Raw genomic sequence first — 22,972 nt, 5'->3', positions numbered from 1 at the left:
TTCACAATCTATGCATCTGACAAAAGACGAATATCCAGAATCCGCAAGGACTCAAACAAAGCAGCAAGAAAAAGTAATAATAATTCCATCAAAAAGTGGGCAAGGTACATAAACAGACAATTCTCAAACAAAGATATACAAATGACCGACAAATACATGAAAAAAAAATCAGCTCAACATCGCTAATTATCAGGAAAATACAAGTTAAAACCACAATGGGACACCACCTTACCCCTGCAAGAATGGCCATAATTGAAAAACCAAAAAATAATAGATGTTGGTATGGATGTGGTGAAAAGGGAACGCTTTCACACTGCTGGTGGGAATGTAAACTAGTACAACCACTATGGAAAATAGTATGGAGATTCCTTAAAGAACTAAAGGTAGACCCAACATTTGATCCAGCAATCCCACTCCCGGGTATCTACCCAGAGGAAAAGAAGTCATTATATGAAAAAGATACTTGTACACACATGTTTACAGCACAATCCACAATTGCAAAAATACGGAACCAACCTAAATGCCCATCAATCAACAAGTGGAAAAAGATAATGTGGTATATATACACCATGGAATACTGCTCAGCCATTAAAAGAAACTAAATAATAGCATTCATGGCAACTTGGATGAAATTGGAGATCATTGTGAAGTAACTCAGGAATGGAAAACCAAACATTGTACGTTCTCACTCGTAAGTAGGAGCTAAGCTATGAGCATGCAAAGGCGTAAGAATGATACAATGGACTTTGGGGACTCAGGGAGAAGGGTGGCGGGGTAAGGGATAAAAGACTACACACTGGGTGCAGTGTACACTGCTTGGGTGATGGGTGCACCAAAACCTCAGAAATCACCACTAAAGAACTTATCCATGTAACAAAAAAAGAAAAGAAAGAAAGAAAGAAAGAAAAGAAATCTGTTCGTCAAGAGCATCAATGTGGAGAGAGCAAGTGTCTCCACATATGCCACACAGAACATTTGCCAGAGAGGACTGAAGACTCTTCTGATATTTCTTTAGGGGAGCCTCTGAAAACCTCCTCTGAATGAAATATGCCCTGGGGAATTTGGATGAATCCAGGGCAGGAGACCTCAAGAGGGAAATGTGCGTGACCTCTTGATCTGGCTTTGTTAAAATCCATGTGGGCATGCATCTAATGAACAGGGAAAAGAGGGACTTGTAATCCGAGTTGGTGCTGTATGTGGTTCATACCAGGTACGTGTAAAATGGTCAATACAAACTGTTCACAGAAGCTGGTGAAGGCTGCACGTGGAGATGAGCGGGGAGTTCTTAGCACAGAAAGTGGCTCCTAGCAGGTGGAATGGTGGTGGTATTACTGTTATTACACCCTGTCCACTGGCATTTCTCCTTGGGCCCCCAGCAGAGAACCCAGGGGGGGCCTGTGCAGTCCAAGGTGGGCAGCATCGTATTCCTAAGCCCAGGCTGGAGTCTAAACCTCAGAATGGAAGTCCTTGTAGCTGTGTGACTTGCGTAACTTGCTTAACCCCTCCAGGCTTCAGTTCAGTGACCAAATAAAACAGAGTTAACGATGACAGGTACATTTACAGTGAAGCTAGTATAGTTTCAGCCTCAAGGCACCTTTCAAGGGTGCCCAGGACTCTAAGGATATAGGATATGTGGATAGTGGAGGAGAAACAACTTTCTTAGAGCTTATATAGGAAAACAACAACAACAACAACAACAACAAAAAAAAACTCGATAGACATTTTCCCAAATTTGACAGTAAGATTCACATGAAATTACCAATAATAAGGTGTGGAACTGAAAGAAAATTTTCTAAGTTGATATTTTCTATCAGAAATGCAAAGCAAATGTTGATCAAACTTGCTGGAAGAAAGACTGAATTATCTTTTCTTCTCCTTATTGAAAATATTGTTATGAAAAAGCAATCAAAGAGCATTCAGCCAAAGAGGTGGAGGGGAAAGCATTGAAATATTATAAACATATGTGTCAGTTCATAAAAAGTGAAGTTATTTGTGTTTTCTGATGACATGTGTGATATTAGCCTGAAATTTATATTTTGTTGTGATTTCTATTTTCATGCTAAATAAATACTCACAATTGCACCTAATTCTATTTTATAATTATGGGTGCTTTTTTTTAAAAGAGTCTCTAAAATTACAGGATCTTCTATCCCCACAAAACCAGGATCTGCCCACGTTCATGATACGACCTGCTTTTGACATAAGGTACATGGAAAAGTGCTGTACCTCTGCTGTCCACCTACGTGGGGAAGAACTTTACAGGGGTATCTGGAAGGAGACTGGGGACACTGAGAAGACAGATGAAATCAAGGAAGGAAAAAAGAATCAAAAGAGACAAGTGGATCTAGAGAAGCCTGGAGTTTGCAAATAAGAAAGCCAAGTGTGAAGTTGACAGGGCAGGGAATAAGAAGAGTTTCCCAGAGAAGTAGGAATGAGGCCCATCTAAAAGGATAGGGAGGCCTATGTTAGGGCCTCATCTGTTTCTCAACTAGCAGCCTCACCCAGACCAAGCAAATGTGGTTCTTGATAGAAGTTGACACATACTCTGAAGAATTCGATGCAGGCCAACCAGAGTCCATCATGCTGGGAGAAAACTAGGAGCAGGTTATGATGTGGGATCCGTGTCAAAAGAATGTCTCTTTCCTTTAGGGCCTGTGGCTTCATTCCCCTAATTAGAGAGGACATCCTGGCTTGGAAGCCTCAGTCCTCCACTTTTCTCTCTGTTAGGCTGACAGGAAGTGAGAGAAAGGAGGGGCAATAAAACATGAAGGTTCCTGAATTCATGTGCAGAGCTGTCTTTTTGAATTCCCATCTGGCTTTTGCCTCGTACTTGCTTTCTGGAGATAAAGCTGTACAAGCCTTGGGAAGGTCGAAGAGTTAAGTGGGTTCCACCGGGTCAGGATGCAATTCCTGAGAATGATTTAAGCCTGGTTCATTTGCTGCTGTAGAGGAGAACAGGAAAGAAGAGGATGGGGGCAAGAAGCTCACCAGATGTGCAAATAGGGCTGCCTTCTTTTTATGATGATGACGATTACTATAGTTTCTGGGGAACAACAGGTGCCGTTTGGTTACATGGATGTTTTTTAGGTGTGATTTCTGAGATTTTGGTGCACCAGTCACCTGGGCAGTATACACTGCACCCAATGGGTAGTCTTTTAACCCTCCCTCTAACCCTTTCCCTCAAGTCCCTAGAGTTCATTATCGCATTCTTATGCTTTTGCATCCTCATAGCTTAGCTCCCACTTGTAAGTGAGAACATACAATGCTTGGTTTTCCATTCCTGAGTTCTTTCACTTAGAAGCATGGTCTCCAGCTCCATCCAAGTTGCTGCAAATGCCATTATTTCATTCCTTTTTATGGCTGAGTAGTATTCCATGGTATATATATACCACATTTTCTTTATCCACTTGTTGGTTGATGGGTGTTTGGGTTCTAGATTTTTCCAACAGCGAATTGTGCTGCTATAAACGTGTGTGCAAGTGTCTTTTTAATATAATGACTTCTTTACCTCTGGGTCGATACCCAGTAGTGGGATTGTGGATTGGATGGTAGATCTTTTAGTTCTTTTTTGTTTTTTGTTTTTTGAGGTAGAGTCTTGCTCCGTCACCCATGCTGGAGTGCAGTGGCACAATCTCGGTTCACTGCAACTCCCACCTCCCGGGATCAAGCGATTCTCCTGTCTCAGCCTCCTGAGTAGCTGGGATTACAGGCAGGTGCCACCAGGCCCAGCTAATTTTTGTATTTTTAGTAGAGACGAGGTTTCACCATGTTGACCAGGCTGGTCTTGAACTCCTGACCTCAAGTGATCAACCCACCTCGGCCTCCCAAAGTGCTGGGATTACAGGCATGAGTCACTACAACCAGCCTACTTTTAGTTCTTTAAGGAATCCCTGTAACTGTTTTCCACAGTGGTTGTACTAGTTTACATTTCCACCAGCAGTGTAGAAGTATTCCCTTTTCACCACATCCACGGCAACATCTATTATTTTTTAATTTTTTAATTACAGCTGCCTTCTGAGCAGCTATAATTAAGCTGTGCTTTCCAGACCTTCCTGGCTGAGCCTGAAGTGGTGGGTTCTGCTCTCTGGCGCCCTCTGCTGTAGCGGAGTGGATCAGATACTGCCATAGGCAGGGCAAGGCTGAGAATCACGGTCATTGATTACCTCTACTTATTTGGGTTGGGATATCTGAGACACAAATGCCCAGGGCCTGAGTTGCAGAAGACAATGGCAGTGTGGAAGGTAACACTGAGTCATTGACAGTGAGCCACACTCTTCACTTCGGCCATACTGTGGAGAACCTGTTGGATTGTACCTGACAGAACAGGAATGAATGTTAGGGCTTACCCAGCCCAGCCTCCTAATTCACTAGCCAAGGAATGTGTCTTGAAAAATAGATGCTGCAGGTAAAGGTAAGGACATCATCGGCAAGAGAAGTGCAGGCGAGTAGGGCTTTGGGTGGTTAGCCCTACTCTCTTCCAGAGGAACCGTGAGTTTCATATGAGTAAGAGCTCAAGATGCTGCTTGAAAAACATAGTGGGGAGGATAGATGGATTGATTCAGGGGAAGGAGACAGAGAAAAGAGTAACACTGGGAGGAGGGTGCTCCTGAAGTATAGGGGAATGGGACAAGGACATGTTGAGAAAGAAGGTGGTGGGCTGAAGATTAAAAACTGGAGAACCAAGTTAAAACTGCAGTGTTTTCCCAAAGTAACCAAAACCTCAGAATAGATATGCTGAGATCCATTCCTGTACTGGAAGAATACTTTTCAGAGATGAAAAGTAAGTGACTGTGCAGATCAAATACGATCATTACATTTTAGGCACATTAAATAAAAGAAACTCACACGGAGACACAGCCCAGTGAAATTTTTGAGTTACAAGAATAAATTTCAAAACCCTACTAGCACCAAAGCAGTAGGGGGAAAAGGCTTACAAAGGCATATCAATCAGGCTTCTTCCAGAGGCTTTTCCTCTGAAACCCTAGAAGAGTGTGGATTAATCGCCATAGCCACAATGTTTTGAAAGGAAGGATGGTGACCTGAGAATGGTAAATCCAGCCAAGTCATTGTTCCAACATAAAAGCAATTTCAGAGATGTATATGCTCAGAGAATATACCACCCAAATACCCCATGTCTTAGGTCAGTTTCTCTGGAAAGCAGAGTCTAAGACCTGCAGACCTTGCATGCTAGAGATTCCTGGGGCATCTGCTTAGTGAGGGAAGCAGAATTAGGCAGAGGGAGAAGCTGAACTGCAATATGTTGCAACAGAGGCCTCAGACAATCCCACAGAAAGCTCTGGAGCTGGAGTAGCATTTAGAGTTAGAATCAAGGCAGGGTGGGTCTTATCTCCCTGCAGGGATGAGTCACTGGATGTGGGCTGCCCCAGAGTGGGACAGTGACCATGGCCTGGGCAACTCCCTTACACTTGAGGCAATTCCACAGTGACTCACTTGTGACTATCACCAGCTGGGGGAATGAGCACCTAAGTCCTGAGGGACTTTGGTGGCATCTTTAACACCAACTTGTTAATATTTTTCGAACTGAAGGTGTACTCAGGTGAACTAAGAGATAGATATGACAATATAAAAAGAGTGAAGAGTTTTCCCAATTCATTTTTAACCACAAACCCTACATGGCTATATATTTCAAAGAAGCCATGGGGCAAAGATTTGTCCCTTGGTTTCCCATCTTTTTTTTTTTTTTTTTCTCTCCAGAAAATGCCTTCCACAGCCTGCTGGAATTGTTGTAGAAAAAAATTGTTGTCACATGCCCAGGATAATTTAGGCATGTGGACATATTGTAGGGTGAGTAGGGCAGGGTTTATTGGGTGAAAAGGAAAGAATCTCTCAGCAGAGTGAGGGAGTTCCTGTTAACAGACCCTCCTCTCACAGACTGAATCCCAGGTCACCACCCAGGAACTGGGGAGACTAGGCTCCTCCCTCTGCAAACTGCTCCAACTTCCCAAGTCTCCACCCCCTCCTCCCAGTGCACAGGCTGGTGGAAGATTCTCCCAGGACCATCCCCCTTATCTTCCTCCTGCATCTATCAGACTGTCCTACTACAATTTATGACCACTCAGAACAGCAACTGGCACATTCCCTTTCTATTTTTCTTAACAATGACTAACCTCACTTGCAAGATTAGAATATTGTGCTGGGAGGGTTAGCAAAACAAAAAACTCCCATTTCTCTTACTGAAAAGCAAAATTAGGCCATTTTACTGAGCGGAGATGTAGTGATAATTTTCTGCATCTCTAAAAGCTTTCTTGAGGATAGAATAATTCCATCATCACAAGTGGGATATAATAGACCCTTTGGATCTGGAAGGGCTGTGAAGGAGAGCACGTGAAGGAAAGTCTCATCTCTTACTTTATGCTATTCTTTTTCACAAAGAGCACATAAAGAAAAGACCCTTAAGATTATTTATTTGAATCAACCATCAAGTTGATTCCATTTATTTTTGTTTTCCATAAGAATGGCGAAACCACTCAGTGATAGACACTGTTTGTCAATAAACCCTTCATAATAATGTTTACCTGGGGCTGGTAGATATTTCTCTGCTAACTAAGTCTACAAGTTAATGTGTGTGGAGTGATTGCAATCAATTGTACATGAAAATGAGTGAATAGAAGAAAAGACTGATTGCAAATTAGCTCTTGGAGGTAAAAATTCAGGTAATTTAAACTTTTCAATGGACATTTTATTGCTTGCATTTTCTAAGCCTTCTTCAATGAGCATGGATCACTTTTATAATTAAACAAAATAAATGCTGTTACAACTCAATGAATGTTATGGTATACATAGGAACACAATTAAACTGAAATATTAACTACTATTATTTCTAGAAAGGAGGAATTGGATAATGAACGATATCTTTTTCTTTCTTTAGTGTTTCAGATTTTTGCTCACAGATTTTTTTTTTTTTTTTTGCATGTCACAATAGAATAAAAATTTTTCATTATTTCCTTAAAGGGCTCAGGGAAGGAGGCTTTATTGTTTGCTTTATTTTCAAATTAAAAGTGCACCTACCATGTCTTCACCCAGGTTAGCAAGTCCTTTGGAAAGTTCTCTTTACTTAGCCTAAGCCCTACCGCTGCTGGGGTAAAGCAAGCACATCTGGTGGTCTAGCTAGTAACATGAGTGCTGCTGAGACTTTGGGCCTGGGGAATGGGGGCAAATTATAAAATTCCTGTATTCCTTCTGGTGGAAGAGGGGAAGAAAGTTGAATCCCTCGCGAGTGAAAATCTGCCTCTGGTCTGTAATATAGTGAAGTACACACTTGATCTTCATCCTTGTTTCCTGACACGTAACTCCTAAAATCAGTGGAATCCCAAAGTGAAGTGTCATTTTGTATGCTAATGAGTTGATGGCTGGCAGACCCTGGGTAGCTTCAGGATGGAGCTGGTCACCAGAAAGATGGAGGCAGCATCAGAGGGTTAAGACTTTCAGCCCCACCCCTAACATCTGGAGAGGGGAAAGGGGCTGTAGGTTAAGTTGCTCCAGGACGGCCAATGATTTAACCAATCCTGCCTACTGATGAAGCTTCCAAAAAAACCAGAACGGACTGAGTTCCAGAACTGCCAGACAGCTGAACACCTGGAGGTTCCTGGAGCTGGCAGCCAGAGAGCCTGTTCCCTCACTACCAATACCCTTACCTTGCCCTTCTTTCTCTTTTTGCACAGCAGTGATCACCTTCTGACCCACTGTGTATTAATAGTGTACTCTCACTGTTGGCTCTGCCTCTCTGACCCACACACAGAGCCTAAGCTCCTGAGGGCAGGAATCTGTGTTTTGTTGGGTGATACATCCAAAGCGCCTCACAGAGGCTGACGCATAGGGGTTCAGTACACACTTTGGATGAATCTATGTTTATTGGAATAAAAGGACGGATGAGATACATGAAGTGAAAAAAGATGAAAAGACAGCATATATACCATGAAAGGAAAATAAAAACTCAGGACCCCAAAGCAATCTGCCAAAAGCAAAAAAAGAAGCTGAAAGCTGAGTCATGCAAGAAGCTGCCTTTCCTTTTGTTCCGAAGCAGAGAGCTACAGAGAAAAGGCTAGGCAGCTCCTCTATGTTTACCCTATCTTACGGGAAATGCCAATTTACTGAGCACCAGAAAAACACATAATGGGCTGTTCTCCCACCTGCTCCTTTTCTCTTGTAACATGTGGATTCAGTAATGAGATCACACCCTCCCCTTTAACCACCCCCAGCCCACTTTTTCCCCTTTAAATATTGAAACGTTCAACATCATCTTCAGAAAAAGGCACAGACCACAGACTTTCTGCGATCCCATGTTCTTTCCTTCTGGGAATGTCCTTCACCTTGGCAAAATAAACTTCCAAATTGATTGCGACTTGTCTCAAGATACTTTTCTGCTTTAAAATAGCATAACTGTGATGAAAAGAAATTAGATGTGTGTGTGCGGGGGGGATGAGAGTCTCCAAGACACAGTAAGTGCCAATGTCGATTATAGATTTGGGGATTATGGGTGATTTTATTTGCTTCATTGTTTGTTGGACTATCTGAATATTTCTTGGTATGCAAGCTTAACCTTTATGATGATACAAAAATGTTTCTTTCAATTTAAAAAAGAGGAAGAAAAACAGGCAGCTCCTGAACCAGCCACGAGCAGCCAAGGGGCCTGGAGATAGCACGATTGGAGCCAAGTGGGTGTCTTGGTGGTGGAGGCAGCCCTTGACCTTGACCATGGACTGTCACTGCTTCCTGCAAATGTCAACGCCACCCACACTGGCAGTCATCCCTGGGGATTGCTTCCTTTGATAGGCCTGGAATCTCCATGTCATCAGTGCTCCTTGTAATAACATCTTCCTCCCACTGGTCACCGCACTCTCCCCAAATCAGGTAAAGCCTGTTGTCAAATGGTGCAGTGTTCCATACTGCTGTAGTCTGAACCTCAGCTCAAGTGGTAAGTTTGCATATTAAGATGTGAGAGGCCGGATGCTGTGGCTCACACCTGTAATCCCAGCACTTTGGGAGGCCAAGGCCGTCAGATCACCTGAGGTCGGGAGTTCAAGACCAGCCTGGCCAACATGGGGAAACCCAGTCTCTACTAAAAATACAAAATTAGCCAGGTCTGGTGGCACATGCCTGCAATCCCAGCTACTCGGGAGGCTGAGGCAGGAGAATCGCCTGAACCCGGGAGGCGAAGGTTGCGGTGAGCCGAGATCGCACCATTGCACTCGAGCCTGGGCAACAAGATCGAAACTCCCTCTCAAAAAAAAAAAAGTGAGGAAATTAAAACTGGTTGTAAGATTTCCTGTCCAGGAGTGGCCTGGAGCACATTAGCCTACTGTTCTCACTAAGAGCTGCATCTACATCCTGTTATCCCCACAGAAGAAGAAGCCGCTTTCCTGAGTGCGGGTTTGCAGTCAACGCAATTCTGCATGCTCCTAGGAAGGAACCAGAAACGTGATGGGCGGCACTGGTGACCAGCCAGCACCTACAGGCCCGCACATTGCCAGGTGTGCTGAAACAGCAGAACCATAGCCCTCATTTTTCCCCTGGAGTACCATCCTCCCTGCAGCTTTCACTCAGGCATTCAGTTGGACTCTAGCCAGGCTGACCTGCAAGGAACTAGGATGAAGCGATTGTGCACCAGATTTCTGGGCAGCAGGTGGGCCTGAGGTGTAGGAAAGGCAATGATGAGTGATGTTTGGCCCGTGCTTCCGACTTTGCATCATGTTCTCAGCATGGCGCTCTGGGAAGCTGCTACCTATTGATTATGTTAGTATTGCAAGATGTAACCTCTTCACCATCTGGGGTTTGTCATTAATTTGTATTTAGAATGGTAAACCCCTTACCTCCTGTGCCTTCACACTTCCTGTCTACTCGTCTTACCTAACATTTCTCCATAGCACTTATTACTATCCAAAACACTGTACATTTAGCTTACTGTCTGTCTTCCCCCAGGATGTAAGCTTCATGAGGCAGGGATTTTGTCTCTTTTATCTTCTGCTGTATTTCCAGTCTGAGAACAATGCCTGGCACACAGAAGAACCTCAATAAATACCAAAAGGAAAGGCAAGGAGAGGAGAGAAGAGGGGAGGGGAGAAGAGGGGAGGGGAGAGAAGGGGACGGGGAAGGAAGGAAGGAGGGAAGGAAGGAAGGAAGGAAGGAAAGAAGGAAGGAAGGAAGGAAGGAAGGAAGGAAGGAAGGAAGGAAGGAAGGAAGGAAACGGAGAGACAAGGCATCAAAGACAACAGATGCATCTTTATAAAGAACGTGTCCATTTATTTTATTATTTTAAATCTGAACTTTCGTAAAATGACAGTTACTTGCATTTAGCTCCAAATGTTTTTGTGACGTGAACTGGAGACAAGCCCAGGTTTGGACCTTTGCATCTTCCTATCAGGTCCAGCGGCTGCACCATTCAGCCCTGTAACTTAATTTGCATCTGCTGAGACTGTGGCAGCCCCATTGCAAGTGACTCAGTTTTCTGAGTCACTAGTGATAGTAGGTAGGGGATGCCGTGCTCCTGACTGCATTTCTCTTACAGCTGGTCAGAGTCAGAAATGATGGTGAAGTACAGGAGGGTGCCCCAGGGCATGTGGGAATGCTTGCAGTCCCTGAGAACTCTGGGGTGGAGAGACCCCAGTGGGGTTCCGATACCTCAAAAGGATGCAGCTTAAAAGAGGACCTAAAAGAAACTTAAGCTTGAAGTTTCTGAAAAGTAGCATCATTTCTCTTCCTTCCTACACCCATTCTCTCAGCCTCTTTCTTTCTACACATATTCCCTCTTTAAGACCCCATCAAGCCGGGCCCCTGCAGACAGACAGCACGCCGTGTGGGGGCAGGAACACGCTTGCGTGCACGTGCGTGTCTCTGCTGCCGTGCCCTCCTCTGCTGCAGGCTGAACTGCTCACACATTGGTGTGCTGAGAGCCTGACGACATCACGCTGCCCGGCTGGCTTTGGCCCGAAGGTGCTGAGCTGGCTGCCCGGCTCCTGCTTCGATCCCCACCTCCTGGGCTCCTCGGGGCCGGCTCATCCATCAGCTTGAGCTTCTCGTGCTCCTCTTTCAGGAAGAAGTCCACTAATAAGCTCTTCTCTTTCTTGATCTGGTCGCTGATGTCCGTGGGGATATCTGGAATCATCCAGTCCACAAGGACGCTCAGGAACATCACGAGGTTCTGCAGAAAGCCAAGGAGAGAGGGGCCGAGTTGGAGAGGCCTGGCCCGGCGAGGTGGTGACCCTGGAGCAGAATGCCTCCATGTCAGTCCTGGCTTTGCAACTTACCAGCCCAGTGATCGCAACCAATGAGCGTAACTCTGACTTGGTGTCCTCACCCATAAAATGCAGTGGCAACAGTGCCTACCCTGGAGTGGCTGTCAGGATGAAATGGGTTAATACGTGTGGGGCATCTGCGGCAGTGCCTGGCACAGAGCAGGACTCCGTCAGTAGTAGCTACTGCTTCTTCCCTTCACCAGGACTTGTGCCCCCACACCATCCTCAGAGTGTTCCCATGTGTCCAGTTCTTGCTTCTTGGCCTCTAAGCCTCCAGGCCCTCCGTGCTTTAGAAAATGGAAAGTGGTTTTCTAGAAAGTGGCGACAAAGCCCAGTGGCTTCTCCTGGGCTGTCACTGTGCCACTTGCTCCTCTCCTCCCTCCATCTGGCTCTCTCTATCCTCTACACTAGAGACGGACTTGGGGTTTTCGCATTGACTTCGGGCCTTCGCTGACCCGGTGCACTGCTGACATTCACCTTATACCGTTCTCAGTCACTGCAGCCACCCCGGCTAACCCTGCCTCGCTGGGAACCCCTGCGTCCAGCTTGCCTCGATCGGGTCTAGGCTTTGGCGCACACTTGCAGTGGTCTTCCTTCTGGCTGCTAAGCCACATCCCTTTGCTGGTGCACACGGTAGGCTAGGACTGCTTCTCCCTGGAGGATTTACTGTCTCAGTGAATGAATGCATGACAGCAATGCGTGGCATGGCTCAATGAATGCATCTGATTCCCATCCAATTCCCCAAGCCACACTTCACCCAGCTTTACCCAACACACTCCTCCCATTGTGATACTCTTCTCTGGCTGCCAGTTACGCACTCACGTGCCTTTTCCCCTCTGGGACTGTGACTGAGCCCTTGAACCCTACATGTTCCTAGGGGTTCAGGGGAAGACGCTGGAGACCAACTGCTGCTTCCAGAGGCTCCTGGGCATCCTGGGTGCTTGCGAGCTGCTTCACCAAGTCACACACTCTTCCTCTCAATCCATTCCTTCTGGCGTGAGTGGAATGTGACATGTGACATATGGGAAAGTGAGGAGACTCCGGGGGTGGGGCAGCAGGGGATGTCTGAGCGATCATTCAAACTTATCGCCCCCATCTCTCCAGAGGAAGAATGGCTGTCTTCTTTAGGTGAAAGCCTAGCCGATGGGCTTCTCCACTTTCTGGGCCGGGGTCTGGGGGCAGGATACTTTAGAGCCCCCCAGAGATCTGCCTTCAGGGAATACAAAAGCCTGAGGGAGCCAAAGAGAAAAGGATCTGGGCTCGTTCTTCAGCCCTGCTTGAAGACCGGGGGCATCCAGAGTGGGAATTGGGGGCCCTCAAGCTCAGAGAATCTCAGCGATGCAATTGGAGCTGTGGCTATTGTCCCAGATAGGAATCACTGGGCTCGAGTTTGCTATTCATTCAGGGATGGCTCGATGGCTCTGGGGGCCCTTCCCACCAGATGTCTCAGTGGCTAAAACAACACTAACAAAGGAGGGAGCCCAGAGTGCAAGAAGAAAGGTTCCAAACCTGAGTTCTTTCATGACTGCAGAGATGAGATGGGCTGTTTGTCTGCCCCGGGCTGGGACTCTGGTTTCAATGGCCCCTTTTCCTTTCTTCGCCTTAGGTTTAAACAGGAATCTATCTCCACCCTGCAACTTACTCCACATCTGTCTTGTAACCTTACACTGTGTTTTATTCTCTGTCTGCAAAGTCCACCCATTAAAGAAAGCCCTCTCAAGAGTCCTCCTGCCTCACCCAGGAAAGAAGCCCTCACTTCTGCCTGCCACACATGAAGCTTTCTCACGTCACAGAGTACCACGGGAACCTGGAGGTAGGTGCAAGAAATGAGTACAGTATCCTTACCCCTGCAGCTCGGATTCGAATGGGCTGTTCCTTATCCCAACAACTCACCTGGAAGATGATGACAAAAGCCAGACGGGCGGACAGAATAAACCAGTACTGTTTGGAAAACTCATAAGGGTTCGGGGCCCAGGGCGGCTCTCGGTAATCCTTAAACCTGCCCAAAGAGAAATGTGGTGTTAAGATCGGGAGGGGATGGAGAACAGGGTGGTAATTCTCTGGGTGAAACCTCAAAGGCTTGCTAGAGCATCAGGCATGCATGCCCTTGGCATTGACTTGGGAAATAGGGGGAAGTGGGCGAAATCTATGGCCTAACCAACAAATTTCCTAAAAGGACTGAAGTCCAAAAAAGCCAATGTCAGCCTAGAAATGTCCTAAAAAGATGTTTCTACGACTCTCTCCAATAGCTCCCAAAGCTTACTTTGGTGTCAGGCTTCAACTCCCAAAGGAGCCCAGGGCATCTGAGGGTAGTCCAGGCCAGTGGGTCCACCTGGGCCTCCCACTAGCCTGTGACCTCTGTGTGGGTAGGGGAGACCCAGACACCCTGCATGGTGCTCTGCAGCCGGGGGGCTCGGGGAAGAGGCAGACACCAGCAGGCAGTCTCGGGCTTCCTCCCCTTCCAGATGCTTCAGGACTACGGCCATCAGAGGGGCTGGCCTGGTTTCATGGCTGCATTCTGGAACCAGAAAGAAGGCTGATCCAGACCAAGCTGGAGGCTGAGTGAATTTGGGATGGGAGGGTCATGAAGCATCATAGTTGATCAGTATTCTGTTTTGCTAATCATGTTCCTGATCTGTCTGCACGGTTTAAACTATAAAATGTTAACGCCTGACGTGAGCTCATGCCTCTTTCTCAGACCCACAGAGAAGCCTTGAGTTTTCCCTCACCCTTGCCTTTTCACCCCCATTCCAGAATGATTCATGTGAAAACTAGCCCATTTCCTCAGACTCACATTTTTCTAAGCCTGGAATAATGACAAGAGGCTGGTACCAGAACTATGACCCTTCCTGGAACAGTTTTCTCCATGGAATTCAACAGCTCTTTGCTGCTCAATAAAAGCAAAGCAAGTCCTGGGCTACAAAAAGAGGTGGGTGGTGTCAGGCCACCAAGCAGTGATAGTGGCTGCCAAGGAAGGCAGGCAGGGACTCTGCCCAGGTCAATCCCTGAGCAAAGGGCTTTTCTGGAAGGTTTCACATTTCATCTTCACTATAGCATCCTCCGGCAGGCATTGTTACCCCGGCATAACATAGGAGGAACCTGAGGCTTGGAGAAGTTGAAGTGTGTGGCCAAGGTCTCGTGACCAGTAAAGGCAGAGTCAGGGTAGGAATGCGAGTCTGGCTGAATCTGGGCTTTCTTTCCGTTATCATAGGGCACCTTACCAATGGCCACAATGTAGGGGCATTCAGAAGTAGGTGCTCTTTGGTCCTTCTCCTGCCATAAATGAATTAGCTGCTCTAAAAGGCCCACATAAAAGCCTGTTGGTTTTCCGTTGTCCAAAGAGATGAGAGAAGAGAAGAAGAGGAAGAGGAAAAGAGATGCACATACAAAGATAGAAAAGGGTGCAGTGATAAGAGTCAGCAACAGAAAGACACAACTGAGAAGTGGACACTAGGGACTCGACTAGGGTTTGGCAGGAGGCCAGGAGCTACCCTCTCCCTGCCCGACTCCCCCTCTCCCAACAGCTGATCACAGCTGCCGCACGCTTGGTTTGACATCCGGATGAAAAGCAAAGCTAACTGCAGCCCAGCAGAGCACCACAGGATTCATCATAACCACCCTCAGCTGAGGACAGAAACACGGCCAGCTCCAGATTATCCTTGCTGATGGGAGAGAGGGAGAGCGTGGCTAAGTGAATGAGAACATCTTGGGGTGGGAAAAACCTCAGACTCACCTATCCTCCCGTTGCCCCCAGACAGGACGCCATGGCAGCAGGCAATTTATCTCACTCTTCTAGAGACCTCCAGAGGAGGGTGACACACACACGTGCACATGTGTGCATGCACACACATGCACACACACACACTGCTTACCATGGGGAAATCCTTCCCCAGGTTCAGCCCAGTCCCTACTGCTACAATCAAAGTCCATTTCTCTTGTTCTCTAGCTCCATCTCTGCAGGAACAGCTGCTCGCTGACCTCAGTATGCGAGCCACTGCTCACCCCTCTTTTTTCCAGTCTGAAAAGAATCCATAAATAATCTAATTCTGGTTCCACCTCTGCTATTAACTCACCCCAGCTTTTGGAAATGTCACTTTGTCCTCCCTCAGTGTCTAAAACATGTTTCGAGTCTAACAAGCATATCCATCTAATCGAGGATCTGCAGAAAGATTAACACAGAGATCTGTACAGAAAATAGCTCGAATGCAGACAGACTAAGTGTGGTTCTGTTAGGAACTGATGGTAAGCCATGCTACAGAAAAGAACAGTGAGCAATTTAATATTCATCTGCTCACATTTCTTTCCAAAGCTAACTTTATAAAAACTATGACCTACAGTGAGAAATACATTTTACACTCATGCACATACACAGACTGCAATAAAAATTACACAAAACATACTTTGCTGTGTGCAATGCACTAGTATTTTCCTATTCTACTCTATCTGATCCTAACCCACCCTATTCTTTAAAATGCCGATCATGACCCACTAAAGTGATTTCATAATTCACTAATGAACCATGACTCATAGTTTGAAAAACCTTGATTCTCCTAAGCCCCTACCACCAGGTAAAGGACTCACTGTTTACATTCCAACGTAAGTTCAGATTTCACAATTGTTTTTAAATTTTACCCTAAGAAGTCAGGCTTATCAAATGTTTCACTGAGTAACTTAGAAGACACTAATTAAACCAAGAGATAATTAGCTTTAAGAATAGAAGTGTTCACCAAAGAGAGTGGCTAATCAACCTAATTATTTCCACCACTGTGATGCTGAGTGTTTTGTTTCTAAACACAGTGCTTAGCACCGGCAACAGTTTGTGCTTTGGAGGCAGCAGGTGAGGGGTTGAAAGCCCCGTCCAGCACTGTAGTTCTCTGTCCTCTTGCAAGTTACCTAACATTCTGATGCCCAGCTTTCTCAACTATAAAATGGGCCTGAACTTTCCACCAGAGTTGTTCTGAAGACGGAGGGTCAACGCCAAGTGCTCCGCACACCATCTGGCCCATCAGAGGACCCAATAAATAGCAGCTATTCTTTTTTTTTTTTTTTTTTTTTTTTTGAGACGGAGTCTCGCTCTGTCGCCCAGGCTGGAGTGCAGTGGCCGGATCTCAGCTCACTGCAAGCTCCGCCTCCCGGGTTCACGCCATTCTCCTGCCTCAGCCTCCCGAGTAGCTGGGACTACAGGCGCCCGCCGCCTCACCCGGCTAAGTTTTTGTATTTTTTAGTAGAGACGGGGTTTCACCGTGTCAGCCAGGATGGTCTCGATCTCCTGACCTCGTGATCCGCCCGTCTCGGCCTCCCAAAGTGCTGGGATTACAGGCTTGAGCCACCGCGCCCGGCCTAATAGCAGCTATTCTTTCTCTTTTTACTGAAAGTTACTTATGGAATACACACCTTTTCGGTTAAAAGAGGACAGAGCATGTAGACCACGGCTTCCAGTTCCTCCTAGCTTTCCAGGAGGATTTTTGAGCATGCAAGCACTAAATGCTGTAAGTTTTAGTGCAAATCAGGAGTCAGCCAAGGGCACAGCTGCACAGGGCTTCTCTCAGGACCTCTGTCCAGGTAAATAGCATGAAACAGGCAAGTGCTGGCTGGTGGGTGGAGGCCACAAGACAGCTCCACAACAGACCTGTTCCCATGGCTTGGGGAGCTCGGGTCTCCCAAAGTCCCACTGAATTCCCCAGCATTGGGTGAGCCCCTACATCTGGGCAGCCTCCTGCAGCTGCCAGCCGTGGCCCCCCAAAGAGATGCAGAGTTTAATCCCCGGCATATTATTTTAGGGACATTCCTGGATCTCACCCTCACCCCTCCAGTCCTCCTTCATTTTCCTTGAGGCTTAACATAAAGTTTGAGAGTTCCCCTGAGTTTTCTAATAAGGAGAGACTTCCAATAACGAGACCACTAGCCTGTCTAAAAAAAAAAAAAGCTAGTCTGCATCTGGATCAGCTATGCCACTTACTACCTAGAAGAGCCCGAGGAAGTCATTCCACGTTTCCAAACCTAGGTCCCGGATCTACAGAGTGCAACTCCCAAAATGTGTATCCCAGTGCTAAGCATACAGGAGCTGTCTCAATCCCAGCCAGGAGTGAATGAATAGATGTGCGTGCGTATCTGTGTGTGCGTATACCTTGCATGTTAAAGGAAGACGCTGTGAGAATTAAATAAGACAATCTATGTGAATATGATTTCTGGAGCTTCTGCAGAAAATGAACACAAGTTTCTTCTGGGATAGAACAGCTGGGGTAGGAGCTGAGAAGTGACTCTTTTCTTCTCATATACATACACAATATGTGTCTATGGAATTACTTTTATAATTAAAAAGTTCAAAACGGTAAAAGATGAATGTGATTAATGGCAATACACAGTTGATTCAAGTACATTTTTATATTAAGCTTTCCTGAGCAAAATTATAATGTTAATTTCCACAGACTCATATATGAAACTGACACAGAAATCAACATAATAGTTTAGCTTTAAAATTATGTTAATATTTTATCTAGATTGTTCTAACTTTGTGAAAAATCACATTGATTGAATTGAATTTGTACATGACTTAAATAAGATTTCCATTAACTCAAAATATCTTTCATTGTAAAATGAAAACAATACCTTAAAAGTTCTACAAGTTAATACTATGTTAATGCATAGAAAAATGCTTAGAAAACATTCACCCATAAGTATAACCCTATTACTGTCGGAAGGATGCCTGGGTTGGGCAGGGGTTAGGGTGGAGGCGGAACAGAGGTGGAGTGGTTGCCTGTAATGTTTAGAATTTTTGTAGAACTAGATTAATAAATGACATGTCATTAAACCTGAAGTTAAAAAAAAAAAAAACCAAAAGAATCTTTGAAGATTTTTTATTCCAAAGCCCCCATTTTTACAGATGAAAAAACTGAGGTACAGAGAGAGACTCAGGGCTCAGATGTCCTCATCCTATCCTCACTTGCAGGGTGACTCGTGACAGTGACATCTGCCACAATTCATCACAACACAAAATCACTGTGGGCAGGGATGGTGCTGAAGTCAACGATCAGTAACAGCTTTTTAATGAGCTTTTGTGATGTAATAAATCAGCTAGTAAATGCATTTCTCAACTCCAAATAGTGGCGGGTAAAAAACATTTTAATAGCCCCAGTGGAAATTAATGTCATATTAATGCTGAACACAACTACATACAGTATTTTCATACCATCTGAGCTACTTAAAACTGCCTTCTGGAACTGGCCCTTAACAAAGGAAAACAGTACAGGCAATTAGGAACTAATGAGTAGCATGTCAATCCAGTGGTTGATAAGAATCAGGAAAGGCGACACCCAGAAAAGCTAACAGCCTCTGGTTTCGGTGGGGAGCAGATGGGAGGCAGCCGTGGGCTGGAAGGGAGCACCCTCTTCAAAGGCTTTTCTCAGGATATGAGGTATGCAAGCCCTTAGGACCTGCAGGAAAACCTGGCAGGAGCCATCCACAGAAGCTGCTGCTGGAAGCTCAACAAACACCTCCAAGCAGACCCGTTGGGTCGACCATGCCCAGGTAGGCTCTTCGAGCTTTGAGACAAGATCTCTCTGCCCCCTTCCAGCTGAGCTGGGAAGTGAAGCCCACAGTCGTCCTCCAGGATGTGGCGGCCCCTCGACCCTGTCAAATGGTTGCTAATCATGCCTGCAGATTGATGTCACGGGACTGTTTACGGAGCAGCCCTGCCAGAGCAGTCAGATGACTGAGGCAAGCATCGCTCCAAAATGCTGGGAATGCATCTCAAACGGGCAGCCGGAGACTTGTCCTAACTTTTATTGCTATTTTTAAGATACCTCTATCCCTGGCAAGGCTGGGTTGGAGCCGCAGACCTCAGTTTTATTTGACCACATTTATCTCCAGAGGTCACTGAAAGCTAAGAATAAGAAGGGTCAACAAGTTCCCAACGTTATTTGCCAGAAAATCATGGCAAAACTCGTTTCCCACCACGGAAGCAGTTTTAACTGGCTCTAGGACTAGCTGAAGAGTTATCTCTGTTTCTCAAAATATTCCTCTATCACAGTCCCTTCTCCTCCTCCTCCCCTCTCTCTTTCTCTCTCTGTCTTCCATGTACATATAAATGTATATGGAATTATCTCAAGCATCTCAATTCCTGACTCAGAAAGACATCATAGAGGTTATGCCTTTGCTTTCTAAATCTCCAGAGAATTGAGTGACCCAGACAAGTTCACACAGCAGGCAGTGGAAGGGACTCACATGAGGCAGAGATTTCCATCAACAACCCTTATCAATCTAGGAAACGTAGTCCCCAGAGCACGCCTATTTGACATATTATGTCTAGATCACCTGCTGACCCTATTTTCTGAACATCTACCTACATTTCACAGTAGGGCATCTCTTTATGTTAAACGGAACCCTCAGTGTAACCCCATAGTCTTCACACTGTAGGCACAGACATAACACCAATAAAAACCTTGATCTCATCACTGCCCTCTGCAACCCCTGCAGTGGTACCCTGTGGCCCTACGAGAGACTCCACGCACCTCAACAGGACCAGCATCCTCTCCTTAATATGGAGTTTGTTTTTTCTTTCAGCCTCCTCTCTCATAGCTTACCCCTCTCGCCTGAGCCTATCTCCCTGGAATACAGTATTCTCTCGGAACCTCCGTCACCACCTGACACAGCCCTTGCTGCCCCGTGGCCCACCACCCTCCCCACCCTGCTTACCAGCCAGGCTGATGTGGCCACATGAGTGGGGAGTTTCCATGTGATCATCTCCATGGCCATTCTTCAGGTTTCATCTCCCTTGAAACATCCCCTCAACACTTAAGTCTGGGCTAGGTGCAGGGCCTCCCTCCTCAGGGATCCCTTAGCTCTCTGTTGTTATCCTATTGTCAATCATTAAAGCTCTATTTTAATTTTAATTCCGTGTTTGCTTACTTGCCTGCTCCACCTAGAGTTCTCGAGGGAGGCACTAGGTCTTGCTCCCTATTACATAACCAAGGCCAAGCCTTTAGTAGCGTCTCAAAAGTATTTGCCTAATGAATCTGTAATCCTCACTGGTACTGAGAGAGAGGAAGCAAAAATGACGGATGCTTCAAAGTCACTTCAGCTTGATCTTGGGATGATTTGTTTTCTGCAAATAAATTTTCTTGGCAGAAATACAGAATGAAAGTGCACTTGCTATGCATGTGCCCACTGATAATTCTGCCACTCAGTGTCAGACTTTTTTCTAAAACGGGCCACAACCAAGTCATGATCTTATCTACTTGCATGGGAATAATGGGGAGACGATTATCAGAGCCTCACAGCTGGCTGGAAAAATCCAGCGACTCAGAAGGCAGATACAAGAAAGCTCAATCTGATCCACACATAATCACAACACCTGGTGTCCTGGACATTGGTTGTTTTGGCTGAATAGCACCCATTTTCCTTATTTCTCACCACAGTTCCTGGCGATCATATGGAACTCAAAAACACAGTCAACATTGACTGCAGTGGAGCTGGGAGGTGGGCAGAGACTGGATTTGGGCAGACTGGATTGAATAAAAACCTGCCTGAGGTTAGACCTACCCTCAACTTTCCATAGGGACCATTAAAATCCCTACTAATTTAAGCCAGTTTGATCAGTGATACATCTGAAAAGCACACTCATAGGTGTTAGTGGAAAATCTGATGGTCAAGGGCAAGATCAGAGACCCTTGTGCTCCGTGAGGACAAGTGCTTCTAGAGCAACCAAAGAAACAGATGATGTGAGCCTGGCCTTCACACATGCCAAGTCACACTGGTGCTGCCTCTCACTGGAGACGGAGGTGGAGACCTGCGCTCTTAGATGTGAGTTTTAGACGCTGCCTAGAGAAGACCTAGATGCTACTGGAAAGGCCTTGAACTGTTCCTGACCCACCACGCTGTGGAACTATGTCGTTGGGGTCTGCAGACCCAAGTCCAGCACCATGGACAGACAGTCTAGTGTGCGAACCATGCAGAGGGGCCCCCAGGCAGTGCGTGGCCTGGCAGCAAATCTGCCTGCAATGTGATTTTAGTATAAGAGTCAGACTCTTTATAGGCCCAGATGTGAAAAATCCTGAAACATCCAGGCTAATATAAATGGACACTTATGAGTAAATTTCTTCATCCACTTTTGGGTCTGGTTCCTCTTTTTTTATTGTTTCTTGGTTGACTAGAGTGGAATCCTGAAGTTTTTGTTCCTGGAACCAGAATACCCTTCTATTTAAACCACAGATTAGTATAGTTGGTTAACTCAGTCACCCAGGTTGGGAAAACCAACTGGTGTTCTCTTGTTCATGGTCTCAGACCGCAAATCTGAACCTAAGTGGCTGTTTTACAAAAGGTTGGTCTTGGGCACCAGGGTCGCAGGTAGGAAAGCATGGCAGACATGCCCAGGGTCATCACCACTGCAAACACAGCTGAAAACACCGCTTTCACATCAAATATTATTGGGGATGGTCTAAGAAAGCCCTATATTGGTCCCATAATACCTTCTCCTTTGGTATTGGTGTAATTAATTATTCTGATTTATATATATGAGGTAGGATCTTGCATCAAGTGCTTTATTGGGACCATCTTTTAACCAGGGTACAAACAGGTTGAATAAATTATTCCCCTGTGCTCGTCTTCTCTGTATTTGCCCTTTTGGGTAAGTAATGGAGAGTTTTCCATTTTGGGGCTTCGGTGACCCCTGTGGTAATGGCCTTCAATCCGGACTCTAAGCTGGACGTCTCCAGAAGCCCAGCTTAGTGTGGCAAGGAGTTGGGTGAAAATGGCCCCTTGGATTTCTTAACATCGTTTTAAATGTAACATGATTGAAATCAAATTCATCATATGTAGCATAAAAGTAGACTCTCTCAGCATCTTCCCTCTCCCTATCAATGTGACCACTTCCCAGTCCTCTGACTTCAGTCCAGACTGGAGATAATCCTAGCTCAGCCACTCTCCTATGTCTACTGTCACCAACTCTGCAATATTTCATGTGAAACAGCTCATCTTCTCCCCTCCTCTTAATTCTTCCCACGACCCTGGTCTATGCCCAGCACGGTTCATGTCTAAATGATGCAGTAGCCCAGCTGCCCTCCCTGGGTCCTACCAACTCTAGCCCATCGTCCTCACTGAGACCAGATCAATTTCCCTAAACCTTCCCTTTATCCTATAATTCCCCAACACTAAAAAAGTCCAGTGCCTTCCTATTGCATCACATTATAATTCCCGTCAGATTTCAGGACTTCCCATTAGGTACTTTATCCCATCTATTCAAATTCAACAACCTTTTGGCTTATGCTGTCGTAGGAGTTTCTACATTTACTGTATTTCCTTTATTAATCCCTTTGCTGTGTGTCTCCTTGCTAACCATATCACCTAGCCCCAAGTGCTTCTCCAAAAGCCCACATTTGTCCCTACCCCATGACTTTGCCCATGATGACTCCCCACCTAGAATGCTTTTCTTTTCTGTCTTACAGCTCCTAGCAGCCCCTCCAGGAAGCCCACCCTTTCCATTCTAGACCCTCAAGTAATCTCCGTCTCCTCTGAGCACCCACAATGCTCATGGTCCATACATAAGCTCAGCAAATAACCTACTATTTCCTATCTGTTCTGCTTATTTTCTTCTCAACCAGACCATAACCCCCTTGATGGTGAGGACAAGGCTCTTTGTCTGCTCCATGGGTCTAGAAAAAGGCAGTCCATAAATATTTTTTGAGTCATCAAAATTGATTTATAACAATTGCAGAGAGAGAGCA

General features: G+C 45.8%; 1 protein-coding gene across 1 annotated transcript in view; it reads right to left on the bottom strand.

Moving 5' to 3' along the window:
* Nucleotides 1–10,237: 10,237 nt before the first annotated feature.
* ANO2 (anoctamin 2) overlaps nucleotides 10,238–22,972 on the bottom strand; it is a 364,008-nt gene continuing 351,273 nt past the window's right edge. The window contains exons 24-25 of the mRNA XM_025401723.1: nucleotides 13,146–13,251; nucleotides 10,238–11,158 (exon numbers count right to left, since the gene is read on the bottom strand). Coding sequence (XP_025257508.1) covers nucleotides 10,889–11,158; nucleotides 13,146–13,251 — 376 coding nt within the window. The 3' untranslated portion in view covers nucleotides 10,238–10,888. The remainder of the gene's footprint in view (nucleotides 11,159–13,145; nucleotides 13,252–22,972) is intronic.

Source organism: Theropithecus gelada, chromosome 11 (assembly GCF_003255815.1).
Source record: "Theropithecus gelada isolate Dixy chromosome 11, Tgel_1.0, whole genome shotgun sequence".
Classification (NCBI taxonomy): domain Eukaryota; kingdom Metazoa; phylum Chordata; class Mammalia; order Primates; family Cercopithecidae; genus Theropithecus; species Theropithecus gelada.
Note: the sequence above shows the minus strand (reverse complement) of the source record. Positions and strands in the feature narration are given on the sequence as shown.